This window comes from Centroberyx gerrardi, chromosome 24, assembly GCF_048128805.1.
Source record: "Centroberyx gerrardi isolate f3 chromosome 24, fCenGer3.hap1.cur.20231027, whole genome shotgun sequence".
Lineage (NCBI taxonomy): Eukaryota > Metazoa > Chordata > Actinopteri > Beryciformes > Berycidae > Centroberyx > Centroberyx gerrardi.
Window position 1 is genome coordinate 1,141,149 of NC_136020.1, and position 14,076 is coordinate 1,155,224.

At 39.9% G+C, this 14,076-nt stretch overlaps 1 protein-coding gene across 1 annotated transcript in view; it reads right to left on the minus strand.

Moving 5' to 3' along the window:
* Positions 1 to 299: 299 nt before the first annotated feature.
* Positions 300 to 14,076, minus strand: part of LOC139913763 (protein kinase C-binding protein NELL2-like) — a 155,018-nt gene continuing 141,241 nt past the window's right edge. Inside the window, exons 16-20 of the mRNA XM_078282228.1 lie at positions 11,628 to 11,768; positions 8,491 to 8,684; positions 7,371 to 7,547; positions 1,209 to 1,442; positions 300 to 341 (exon numbers count right to left, since the gene is read on the minus strand). Of these exons, the coding sequence (XP_078138354.1) occupies positions 300 to 341; positions 1,209 to 1,442; positions 7,371 to 7,547; positions 8,491 to 8,684; positions 11,628 to 11,768 (788 nt within the window). The remainder of the gene's footprint in view (positions 342 to 1,208; positions 1,443 to 7,370; positions 7,548 to 8,490; positions 8,685 to 11,627; positions 11,769 to 14,076) is intronic.

The following is a 14,076-nucleotide window of genomic DNA, read 5'->3' on the forward strand; positions in this document are numbered from 1 at the left end:
TAGAGGGACACGAGTGCATTGTGACCAGTTATTATATCATCAGGCATTTTGTTTTTATTATCAGTTGCTGCACAGCAGATGCAAGCTCAGGTTTTCACAACATCTCTCTCATCCAGTGTGGATGGTACTGGTGGATGAAGGGGGGCGGAAATGTTTCCGATGCGATGATGCCCTCCTATTTGGCCTGGGTAGGGGGGCATTTTGGTATAAACAGAGGTGAAGTGGGGGAGTTGCAGCTTTTGGGGCAAAGTGGGCTTTACAAAGATGGAGAGGGGGTAGTTACAAAGGTGGCTGCAAATCTAAAGGCAGAGAGGGTCGACTGAACAGCATACATGTCCATTCTGTGGGAAGAAGGAGAACGGAAGAAGAGAAACCATTAAAAAGAGTAACCATTAAAATCAAAGAGCACTCAAGGTGATCTGCTCTTTACCTTTGAATTACTGAGGCAATTAATTTGCAATGTGCCCTTCTTTGTGTGTGCACGTGTGTGTGTGAGTGTGTGTGTGTGTGTGTGTGTCTGTATTTTTGTGTGTGTGTATGTGGTTGTGTATTGGCCTTGGTGAGTTATTCAGCCCAACAGAAAAACTATTCTGAAAGATTTATTCCTATTCAACCAAGTAGAAGGCTTTTACTACATCCATTCAACAGGCGCCTTCATCTGGTGCTTGACTGTGCATGACTGTGTGTGTGTATGTGTGTAGGTGTATGTGTGTATTTGTAGGTGTGTTGTGTCATGTATGTGCCTATTTTTTTTCTCTGTTTTTTGCAATAGTTTAAAGGCCAAAAAAGAGTTGCAGTCCTTTTGTGAATTCACCCCTGTGTTGTATCATGCGTGTATATGTGTTGTGTCATGTATGTGTCTATTTGTTTTGTTATGTATGTCTATGTGTTGTGTCATGTATGTGTCTATGTGGTGTCATGCATGCGTCTGTGTTGTGTTACATGGGTCTATGTGTTGCGTTATGTATGTCTGTGTTGTGTCATGCATGTGTTTGTGTTGTGTCATGTATGTGTCAATGTGTTGTGTCATGTATATGTCTATGTGTTGTGTCATGTATGTGTCTGTGTTGTGTTACATGGGTCTATGTGTTGCGTTATGTATATGTCTATGTGTTGTATCATGTATTTGTCTATGCCTTGCATCATTTATGTGGCATTGTGTTGTATCATGTATGTTTTATCTGTTATGTCATGTACATATGCGTCACCTTGCATTGACATAGAGTGCACTCGGTGCCATGTTTGGTCCATGCAGCTCCGTTGAAGCGTTGCAGTCCGGTTTCGTCAGTGCAGGTTGTGGTGATGTCATTGTGTGTGTCGTCATCATGGGCGTGGCAGGGGTCGGTAACACAGCGAGGACAACATTCGCCCTCCGGCACCTCTGTCAACTCACAGTCTAAAACCGCAGGACATGACACTGGCCAGCAGTCCACCTGGCCTCGCTGGGACACACATATACAACCACATTTTAGTCATTAACCCAGCTTTAAAAGGTCAGTGATGTAGCTAGGAGCCAGACCATGTAATGCCTTGAAAGTTATAAGCAAAATCTTAAAATCAATTCTAAATCTAATAGGTAGCCAGTGAAGAGAAGCTAAAATGCTCATTTAACAGGGGCAAAGCTTTCAGTTTTGTCGGTCTGACCTTAAGGGAGCCATAGAGTTTAAAATGATAAGGAAAGTTTAATTAAAAACAAGTTCCTCAGTGGGAGATTGAGGAAGATGATGATAACAACTACTGGCATTAACAAGGTTTTTCCAAACAAAAAATCGGAAAAAAAAAAAGCCCGTTCTCACATTCTCATCGCCTATGAGGATGTGAGAACAGGCAATTGTACATGGGTTCGAAATGGGGGCAGAAAAATAAACATTAAAAAGAATTCCTTTGTGATCAGATACAGGGACATCTTTTAGATCCAAATTGTTAAGGGTAAGACCAGCAGATAAAATAAATAAATCAAGTGTATGGCCTTTGGAATGGGTGGCACCTTTAACCGACTGAACTACGTAGATTAATGACTCAATTAGATTGGCAAAATCATGGGTGAGGGCCGGACAGCACACATGGATATTAAAATTGCTGAGAATTGAGAGTACAGTGTCTTAGACTGGCATAATAACTGAAATTAGTTAAGAGAATTCTTCAACAAAAGCATTGTTAGGTTTTGGTGGTCTATACACTAAAATACATAAAATAGCCTGGACTTTTCTGGCAACAATGAAGCTAAGATGTTCAAAATTATTAAAAGAAATTGAGGAACATTTAAAATTAAATTTAGACTTAGATCTCTGTCATATAGTTCTTCCTCAGTATCGTCCATCTAAGACCCAAAACAATTCTAACCTAGGCAAGGGACCACTGACCGCAGAATCCAAAACATCTAGGCCCACTCAGAAACATGCCCTTCCTTTTACTTTTCAAGAGACAAAACAGCCGCATGTACGCGGCTTTGAGCTCATGCACCCACTTCAGACGAGGTGCGTGCTAACGTGAACGTGGCTTTGAGCTCAGCGGCTACAGTGAAGATTTCGGCTAAAAAAAGAGTGTAAATGACGTCTTTTCAAGTCAACTTGGGATCTCGGGGCTTCCGGAGACTTGGATTATGCCGGACGAGCTGTATGGAGCCATTTTATGGGTTATTTTTGGTTGTTTTTTTACGTTTTAAGTCCCCAGCAACTTCGGTTGTTTAGGAGAATGCTGCAACACTGTTTTGCTGTGAAGCTCCAGGACTGTTTTGTGGACTAAGAAACTTCACCCGACTTTCCATCGGCATGGGGGTGAGTAGATAATAACTGAATTTTCATTTTTGGGTGTACTATTCCTTTAATTAACGACTTATCACAACAGGTATTAGAGAACTGCTGGTTCGGCAGAGAACTCGCTGGTGCCTGCACTACACAGCTGTCATCTGTATAGCAACATGACGCTATAAGATTTACATTCGGCAAAAAACATGAATACTAATTCTACAGTTCTACCGCTATGTGCTTGACACACCTACCAAGTCGGCGTTGTGAGTTTGTCACCATAGTAACTCCCTCTAAGGATCATGGATACTGTAGTGTTTGGTGCCGTTTTAAACACGGAAGCGACAGAAAAAACGCGATTTGACACTAACAAGGTTGAAACATTTATAACCGAGGATCATTACAGCAACCTTAACTATCGTTTTCTGATGTCGGAGACTGAAGGGGTTCTCTGTTGTGTACTGCGGCAGCTATCGCTAAAGTTAAAAATCCCAATGAATCTGGCGGCTGGTCCAAAACTCTTTCGGAACCGAACGTTTCAACTCTATAGAGGCTATGGAGTGGTGTCACGACTCTCCTATCAACCAGGGCTGACACCATCATGAATGTCCATTGAAGTATTGGCTGTTAATAATAATAAATAAGTTAATAATGTCTTAATATAGAGCAACCAGGTTAGAAAAAAAAGAGAAATATCTGAAAAAGATTGCTGTGGTAGATCAGTAACATTATAAATAAAACTGAATGGTCCAATAAGGTAGATTTTTATTTTTCAAAATTTTGGTTATTGTGACATATTCAAAGAACGATGGGGTCATTGCAACAGGCTCACTTGTCAGGAAAAAGGCTCCTTGGGCCTAATGTGAGTTGAGTAGCAACCACTCTCTCCTCTCACAGCTCTATTCTGACTTGGGAGAGCTGAGTGGTTCCATTGGGTTCTCAAGTGAGCGCCATCCTTCACTGGTTACTGTGACACCACAACAGTTTTACAACAACACACTGCGACTTTTTCCAAACATTGTAAAAATGGAAATTAATCATGTCTATTCCAGACTGTTGAGCCGGCCAAGTTGTAAGTTTAGGAATGCTATCAGCATTCTCTCTCCAATATGGCTGCCAGAGTGTGTTATGTCACCTGAAAGCACACTACTTGCTCTGCCTTTAGTCGACACTAACATCCAAAAGGATGCTTTAAACGAGGGATTGTGAGCATATTCAACAGAATGCTAAAGCCTGGATCTAAGATTTGTGCCAGTGCAAATCGAATTACAGGTGCAAAAACCTTGTTATCTGATCTACTAAATTAGCACATAGGATATTTGCGCTGATCTGGGTGCACCATTTTTTGTGCTTTGGCCTAATTGCATCCGCATTTGTGGATGTTCCAAGGCTGACGCGCAAAATAAAGGAAGGGATTTATGGAAATTGGCAGCGGACATGATTTATCTGCTTATTTTATTTATTGATTGGGCAAGGAATTTAAGACCTAAGAAAAGCATGTCTAATTACTTTGCATACAGGATGCCTCCACTGAGGCTGGCTCTGGCCCTGACATTTCTGGAACCAGCTCCGAGATCAAGGTGACACAGTCATCTACACAACATAACATGCGCTCATTAGATTGCATCCCTTATTTCAATTCCAATTAGGTTTTAATGAGTATGTTGACTTAAGAATGCACTATTTAAGCCTCATTGTCAGAAAGTGCCCTCAATTTTCAGACAATTACCTAAATATACAAAAAGGAAAAGTCGCGCAGTCTTCTCTCAATTTGCTGACATTTATTAACCAGTGTCTGTGCAACACTGCCTTGATGAAAACAATGCAGCTTCACCTCCTCATACCATACCAGCGCTTTTTTTTTATTTCCGCTGAACCGCGCTTCTGGTGCCCAACTGCATCCACTTTATTTGTTATGTCATCCCAGAGTGCCTTTTTACAGGCTGGTAAACATCTCTTCTTTGCAGCAGAGAGCTCTTTGGGGTTTTCTCCGTCACCAACACTTTCAGCTCCACTGGAGAGAAATTTGCTCTTCTTTTGACCATCATTAAGTTGCAGCAATCGGGCTATTGTGCTCATTGTTTGGCCCTTATATTTGCACAGTCGCAATTCTAATTAATGATATGCGCTGCTCTCCTCATTTGCATGCCATACTTCAGTAAATACCTTGCACTGGTGGGACCAATTGCACTCGCAACTGCTTTTGCGCTACGTCTGGAATTGCGACATGTTAGTAGATCCGTGCCTATTACTGCAATGGTGTACACCAGATACATTTACAAGATACGTTTTTTCTGGGCTGGAAGAAAATGGGTCAGTATCTTCTATTCTCGCATCTGATAAGACAAGACAAATGAGCTGGAAGAGTCTACTGGGAACTAAATGGGATATACTGGTGTTGGACTGGGATGTTTCAGGTCCAGCTTAGACTTCCTACTGACAAGGATAAAGCACCTACAAATCTCATTACATAGCTGCACAATGAGCGCACACACACGCACACACACACACACACACACACACACACACACTTCACAGAATATCCAAGGCCCATGAAATTAAGAGAGTGATGTATGTTTAATTCCTGTTTCTGTGTGTGTGTGTGTGTGTGTGTGTGTGTGTGTGTGTGTGTCATGTCTCCCCAGTCTGGGAAATGAGTGTGTTCATTACTCTGTTTCAGAAAACGAATCAGTAGATTATCCAACAGAGGTGGCAGACTGTCTCTCCCACTATCACCTTCCTCACACTCTCTCTCTTTCTCTGTCTGTCTGTGTCTCTCACTCTCTCACTCTCTCTCTCTCTCTCTCTCTCTCTCTATCCCTCTCTACCTCCATCTTGCTCGTCCTTTGAACGGAGTGTCTGGGGAAGGCCTGAAGAGTTTTGGAGCTCCCACAGCTTAGTATGTCTCAGCTCATTATGAAGCTTTTTATACTGGAAGCTACACAAACACACACACACACACACACACATACACACACCTACACATAAACACACACACACACACACACACACACACACACACACACACAGAGCTCTCTAGGAGCTCTTTGTACTTTTGTAGTTAGTTTCAGTTTTAGTCCTTTTGAGAAAAAAAGAGAGAAGCAAGAGAGAGCTGAAGAAACAACATAGAAGAGAGAGAGTGAAATAATGACAGAATAGTAAAGAGACGAGAGAGAAGCCAGGCTGCTAATACAAAGCTAGTTTGGGGCGTTCTCCCTTCCACAGGCTTTTTGAAATTTGAAACACACACACACACACACACACACACACATATACATGCATGCACACACACACACACACACACACAAAATCTCTGGGGACAAAATGTAATTGTGAAGATGATTTATGAACATGAGAGCAGACACACACACGCAAACGCACACACGCAAAACCAGTAATACACAGAAGGCTTGTAAAGCATCAATCCACTGCAATGCCAACAGTTTCTGAGCCAGATTAAAAACCATATGGGTGAAAGGAAGACTAAGGAGGAGTGAGGGATACTGATGGATGGGGAGGAGAGAGAGGAGAAACAAAAGAGAGGAAGACAATGAAAACCCAGTGGAGAAAGAAACAAGAGTAAAATTAATGCTGAAAGAGGGAGTGATAGATGAGAGAAAGATGGGAGAATGAGAGAAAGAATGAGAGTGACAGCAGCAAGAAGAAAAGAGAGACAGTCCTAAGAGGCCGGCTAATGGCTGCAGAGATTTATGGCCACATGTCAGCTGAACTTTTTATGATTCAATTCAGCTTTCTGGACAAGCAGACAGTGATGGATGACAGAATCTAGCCTCCTCCATCCATCTCCTTCCACTTTCCATCACTGCAATAGGGCTTTTGATGTAGTGGGAGTAAAGTGGTTTGAAATCAACAACAATGAAATACAGTGTGTTACATCCATGCGGATGGTCTAGAAATACTTAAACTATCCTCTAACAACCCTTCTATTCACCTTACATTGTTAGGCTGGGCATTGTTAGGAGTGACAGGATCAGAGCCTAGACGCCATACTAAACTCCATATCTATATTTGCATTCATTCTCGATAATCTGTTTACGTGGCTGATTGAACTATATCAGAGTGAACTGAGGAAAAAGTTACTTTCACACCATGTTCACCCCAACATGGTGGTATGCATATTATTATAATATATCAACAAATTTACCATTCAAATTGTAAAATCAAGTATACTAAGAATGTCTGTATTTTCTTCTCCTTAAAAAATGTCTGAGGACACTTTACTTTTTGAGCAGTTACTTCAGATCATGGAGTGGTCCTGGTTGAGTTAAAACTTGCTTAGGGAAAATGGCAAAAAAGAAAATGCTACAGAAACTGATTGGCTGACTATTGGCTCCAGCATGGCATAAATATGTTGAGTTGAGGCCACCTGCAACTTGACAAAATCAGAATGTGCCTCTAGGGTTGGTTTGAAAATGTACTGTACTCTAAACAAGTTATTGGCCTGATTGGTTTGGTTTGCTGGGTTTTCAGCTGAATCAAAATAAGAGGAAACCATTCCAGGGTTTGAAACAGCTGCTCTAAACAAACAGCTAGGTGTAAAAATGTCTTAAATCTGCTTAAAACCTATTGGTGTTGATCCACCATTTCCATTCTCTTCCTCACCATGCACTGGCACTGCAGGCAGCCGTCCAGCCAGGACTCTCCACTGCTGTAGGTTATCAGACCTCTCTGGATAACACACACTCCATCCAGACCAGGATCACACTCTGGACAGCAGAACAGATCTGCTGTAGGGTTATCACAGTCACACACCATCCGCCGACACATCACTCGACCAGCCTGCAGATGGAGGGATGGGAGGAGGGAAGGGAGAGATTAGAGGTTAGTGGCTGAACAGAATACCACTTGTTTTTGTTTTAAACCTATTGATTTAGAATTACCTGCATGTTTATGGTTTAGATGTGAGAATATTTTCCTACCTCACTCAGAGCAAGATTAAAAAGTAAAACTGAAGAGTATTAGCTTTCAAACTCCCTTTTGGGGAGTTTGAACGCTAATACCCTATTTCCGGGCCCTATTTCCGTGATTCAATGGCGCATGACACAAAGCGCAGTCAACAGTGCAAGGCGCACATGGCATGGTGATTATGTTTGGTATTTTTGTGGACAGACACATGGCACACCTAAGGGAAAGGTGGAAATCGGGTGGGATTATCTCGTACGTACGAGAAATTTAGGGTTGAAAAAATATGTCATGTTTGATGGTCAAGAAATACAATAGTCCTAAAGAAAACATCATAAACTGTTCAGATCATCATGTATGGGTGAATGATTAAGTGTAAAGAAATAAAGAAGAACTGCAATTTTAAGACATGAGAACATTGCTATTTTACTGAGACAATCAGGTATATGGGGAAATGGCTGAATTAGCCATTGCCTGATGAACCGAGCAGTTTGATATTTTCCTTAGCACAGCTGTATTCCTTGGCCATTGGTATGTCAATAAAGTAGTGATAACAACAGAATAAACATAAGTGTAGTCATATTTTTTCAATGGTAATGGAGGATAGAAAAATGGTCACTATGGCTGATCAGTATCATTTTTGCGACGGCTCCAATTCTGAAAATGTTCATGGCATCAAACTGCACGTGTACCAGTTTTGGTATTTTTGCACAAATCTGAAGTATTTGTCCTGTTTCTGGCCTTTTTTGCCTGGACAATAAGGTTTATGTCAAATGCTGAAATGTCTGTCTAATTGCACTAATTTCCAGATTTTTCTCACCTGGCAGGAGCAGACCGAGCATCGGTCGCTGTCCAGAACCCAGATCTGCCCGTTGTGTTTGACCTTGTTGTCATGGTGGCAGTCTCCTGAGCAGTTCCTGCCATGGGGACATCGGCAGTCGAACCCTCCATCCACGTTAACACATACCGTGTCATTGGCACAGGTATGTCTACCTGTCTCACACTCATCTATGTCTGGAGAGAAAAACAGAGAGTCAGCATCCACTCCCATGGGTTTCTGAGCCTAAGGAAAACACTATGTTTCCATAACCTGGCCACGGGTCATACTGGTTAAGGTCTTATTCAGGTTAATCTGTTTCCATGAACCATGAACCCTATGATTGAGTCTCCCTGATACCATGAATAAGCTAGTTAACAGAATGTTTGCCGCCCTTCTTTGACTGAGCAATAACCCTAATAACCCTAATATAAGGGAAAGACATAATGGTCCCCATATGTACACTGCAAAAAATGACAAGTGATTTTATCTTGTTTCCAGACCTATCAATCTTATTTAGTGATATTTTTAGTCTAATTATCTCACTGCACTGGCAGATAATCTTGCTGGTTTCAATACATTTCACTTGATACATGCCAATATGACTTCTTTCAAGAAATCATCATAAAACAATGAAGAAAATCTTGAAACAAGAAACTTTCTCCAAGACAATTTCACTTTTACCAAGTAAATGTCCTGAAACAAGTTACATTCTCCTGAAAAAAAAGTCAAATGTGTTGAAACTGGTGGAGTAAGATGATTTCACTAAAAAAAATCCTAAAATAAGCTTGATAAGTCTGGATACAAGACAAAATAACTTAACAAATTTATCGGTTTTTGCAGTGTATATCCTTATGCCGTGAAAGTCTAAGTTTGACACATGGTGAAAACGTCAAAACCGAAACTTATTTAATTTGAAGGTTTACATATTCATTTGTACTGAACAAGAATCGACGAAGTGGTTAAAATAACTAAATAATTGTAACATCCCTCTGTCCCCTCCATCAGATGGACTTCTTGTTGATATTAAATAAATATGCTTCTGTCTTGTTCACAGGCCCGGCGTTGAGGGAGGGCCAGACCGGGCCAGGCCCGTCCAATTTACATCTCTGCCCGCCCCCAAATAAAATGTGTTTTATTGAAATCTTGCAGGAATATTTTTTTACTGTATATGATATTTTAATGCTAATCCAATCCAAAACTAAATATATTGTTAAACTAAATCAAATACGAGTAATACAGGTTGATGCTGTGATTGACGTAAATTTAGACCTGTCACCTGTAATTTGAACTTTTAAATTCAAAATGGACATCAGGAATTGGTTAGCAAAAAAGAATAACATCAATCAACTCATCATGGAATTACTGCTGCAGCTTTATTAGGATCAAGAAGGAGCGACACGGAGAGTGAATAGACTATTTTCATGTTCATTGTGTTGCTGTTGTGCTAGTTCATGGTGTTGTAGCTCTATATTGCTACAATAATCTATTAAAACATTTGTCCCTCTAAACTTCAAAACTTGTCCAATATGATCAGATAAGAGTTTAAGTAATATATTTGGGGAAGTATAATAAATGAACAAAAGTCAACAATTGAACATTTAATTGCACATAAGTGTACTCATGGGGGCAGAAAGGAAGATTTTGAGGCTCTAAATCTGTGTTGGACAAAATAAATAAAAGTAAAGTTTGCGGTCAGTGTCGCCCAAAACCTACAAGATAGTATCTTGTACGTATGAGATACCATGTCATACGGAATAACAACTCGTACGTACAACATAAACTTTTTGGCCGACACTGACTGCATTTTTTTTTTTTACGTTGCCTTTCAGGGACACTGCATTTACGACTTACGACTTATTTTGAAGTAGGCTTTCTAAGGCTAAACTAAATTAATCAAAGTTATGGCTTTATTTGGCAAAATAATACTGAATTCTACGATGCCTTTCATAGGATATTAGGCTAATTATTATGAGAATAAGAACAGTGCGCATGACACAAAGGGCATTGAAAGTTGTACCAAATCAAGCATATACAAAAGATTTCACTGTCTCAATTAATTAACGCCTACTATAAATCATAATGGAAATCTAATGTTTGTCCATTAAATGCTTCTATAAACATGCCCGCTCTCGGGGCAGTCGCTGTCCCAGGTCCTGACAATTCCCTGCTTAAAGGATAAGGCTGGTGTTTTTTAATGCATTGCTTACCGTCAACATATCCTATGAAAATAACAAAATCAACAATGCGTTTGCTCTACTCCCGTTACTTTCTGACTTCCCACGTACCGTTTTTAGCCTTCAACCCGGAAGTCTAAAAACTTCCTTGTAAGCTAAAAACCTTGAAATACAGTTCACAAAGACATAGTTTAAATTTTAAAAATCGATAACTGTTACCACGAAAAGTCAGGCTATTGTAGTTATTACCAAATCAAATTCAAATGGGAACAAATTCTTCATTACGCCGGGGACTATTTTCGGTGCTACGGAACTACTTTTGGCCGGCTTATTAAGTTGTTTGAGGAAAAAGTTGATGAAATATGCTGCCAGAGCAACGGCATGGCTCTTTGACGTGTTTTTAATTGTTTTTTTAATACAATGGAGTTCTATGGCTGCTGGGACATGGCTTCATTGGGCACCGGCTACATGGACGAGACTTGTTGGCAAAACAAAATCATTGCTTATTTTGTTATTTTCATAGGATTTGTTGACGGTAAGCAATGCATTAAAAAACACCAGCCTTATTCTTTAACCTGGTTACTCAGCTAACTTGGTGTTGGGGTGATGCATATAAACATCATAACTCATAAGCGCATCAGCTTAATGTCTAAAATTAAATGTTCTGCAACTCTTCAATCATTTATCAATGGTTTGGCTTAGTCCCAGCTTCAGGAAACAGTTTCTACTTTAGGAACATAATGACAGCTGTCAATCACAGGAAAAAAATGTGGGTTTATTTGCCACATTTGGAGTTCTGAAATTTATGCACTGATGAATTGTTATTTTACTTACAAGCAGCCAATTGTATTGTACGATTTATAGCATTATTATTATTCATATATTTTTTAAATAATTTCCCATAGAAATTTCACGTTACACTAACACAACATACAAGTGACCTTTGACCTGTGAGTCACACACCTTCACATGACTCCCCATTGGCTGCAAACATGCCATTGTCATGGTAACCATCGCGGCACTCGCAGTGGTACCAGCCAGGCAGGTTGATGCAGGTCGCTCTGCTGTCACACTCCACAAAACCATCCAAACACTCGTCAATATCTGTCCACACACACACACACACACGCACACACACACACAACACAACACACACACACGCACACACAGCATGGTTACACAGACAGTTATATGAATGTAGGCATCATTCCATTAGATCCAGTATTTTTTCTTCATTGAGACAGTAGGGGACATTTTCCCAGATGTCTGATTGTCATAGATAGTAAAAATGCAATGTTCTGAGCTCTCTTAAAATTACACATTTCTTTACAGTATCATTGAGTTCACCATTACATGATGATCAGAACAGTTTATGATGTTTTCATCAGCACTATTGGATTCCTTCGCCATCTAAACAGAGGTAAGGACACAATTTCTTCAGTCCTATCATGATCAGTTCAGCAGATGTACAGGAAAATCTATTTGATGGTAATGGAGGAAAGAAACCTTGAAAATCTAAAAAATTCATGTGCATGCAGCCTGGACTGTGGGTTTGGATATTAGATATTCATCAGTGAATCACAATATATAAATCATTAATGACAATCACTGAAACCACCTTACATTTAAACTGCTCTGACATTTCTTTGTATTACAGCAGATGCATGTTGGCTGTTTCAGCATCTCAAGCCTCTCTCTTTTTGAAAGCTTCAATCCATTCACCACATTTAGCAGAAAGAATCCAAGCTCTTGTTCTCTTCTCTCTCTCTACTCCCACCCTCTGTCAGGGTCACTCCTCTCTCTCTTTCTCTCTCGTGCACATACTGTGCTAGCACTTCTCTCATTTCTTCTCTCACACACATAAATCCATGTCTCTACATCCTCCCTCCTTCTCCATCCCCCTCCTTTCTTTTTCCCTTTCTCCTTCCCTCTTACTCTGCTCAGATTCCTTCTTTCCTTCCCTCTCTTACTCTCCCCTCAGTGATAAAGCAATATCTCTCATATTCTATATTTGTAACTGCTTTGTATAACATACATACTCCCTCCTGAGCTTTTTCTCTGTCCCTCTCCACATCATTCTCCCTGTTGATTTTTCTCTCTTATCACCTCTTCTCATTTTACACAAGTACTTACACAGTGACCTATACACATACACAATCCACATCCATGCACTATTCCAATGGGATTTCTCTAAATTCCTCTGTTTAGTTATTGCAGGTGATTTGGAGATCTGCTCGGCATGGATGAAGTGACACCATATTGATTACCCATTATGTAAATGGATATTTTTGTGTTATATGAGAATATTTTGATGGAATTGTAGAATGATTTATGGGATGTATATTATTCCAGATGTATACTGCTGATGTAATGCTGATTTTATATCCTCTATTCTGTTTTTGTTTTTTAGTGTTCACATCCCCCTATCCCCCTCAGTTCTAAGTGTATATTTGAATTTTCTTTTTTTTTTAAATCTGATTTCATATTTTTAGAATGATTGACTATCAAAAATCACATTTTTTTTTACTGTACCTCATCTTCTGTATAAAATGTATCATCCTCCCACTCTTCCTTTCTTATTCTGTTTCTCACCAGCCTTTTTCATTTCTCCATCCCCCTTTCCTCCTGCCTCATTGACTCTATACAGCATCTGACAGAAAAAGCCACTGCTTATTAACATGCTGCTAATAAAGAATCAAAGAGCACCCTGAAATTACAATTTAATTAGAAAACCATGCTTTACGGATTTATGGACTGATAATTAATGTGAATCTAGATTGATCAAGTTAGATGCCACATGATTGATTAAAGCTGCACTATGTGGTCATGGGGACAAAAATGGCTCATAGGAAAATCTTTTGCAATTGCATAGAGGTGATTTCAAATCTCATCACATATCCAGAAACTTTACCTTCTGAAGCAAAGTGAACCATCAGTAGCAGTTACATTCTAGCCTCAAACAGTATTGAAGGATCTGATTTCACCTTTAAAATGCTTTATTTATTCAGTAGTAAACTTTATAATAATTCAAATTCCCTTTGTAACACAACATATTGGCCCATATTCATTCAAACTCAACAGCAAAATCTGCAGCATGGTAATTTGAGGTGATTCATAAAGTTACTATGGTGTAGGCTACCACTGCGGAGACACTTTACCGTGGCGTTATTGTCTTGTGGTGGCCCAGGTGAAAGCCAGTGAAGTCAATATGTAAATGAGGTGTTGCATATTAAACACCTCCCTGATCATCCACGTCCATGTGGGACCACAATGGGTCGCTAACTACATATGTCAGAAAGGCAAACAAAGCTGTTCTCGCCAGCACAACTCAATAGCCTATATTAAGAAAAGAGGTTATGTCACACAATGCAAAATGTATTATTCACTATTCTTTCCGAGGACAGCACTGAAA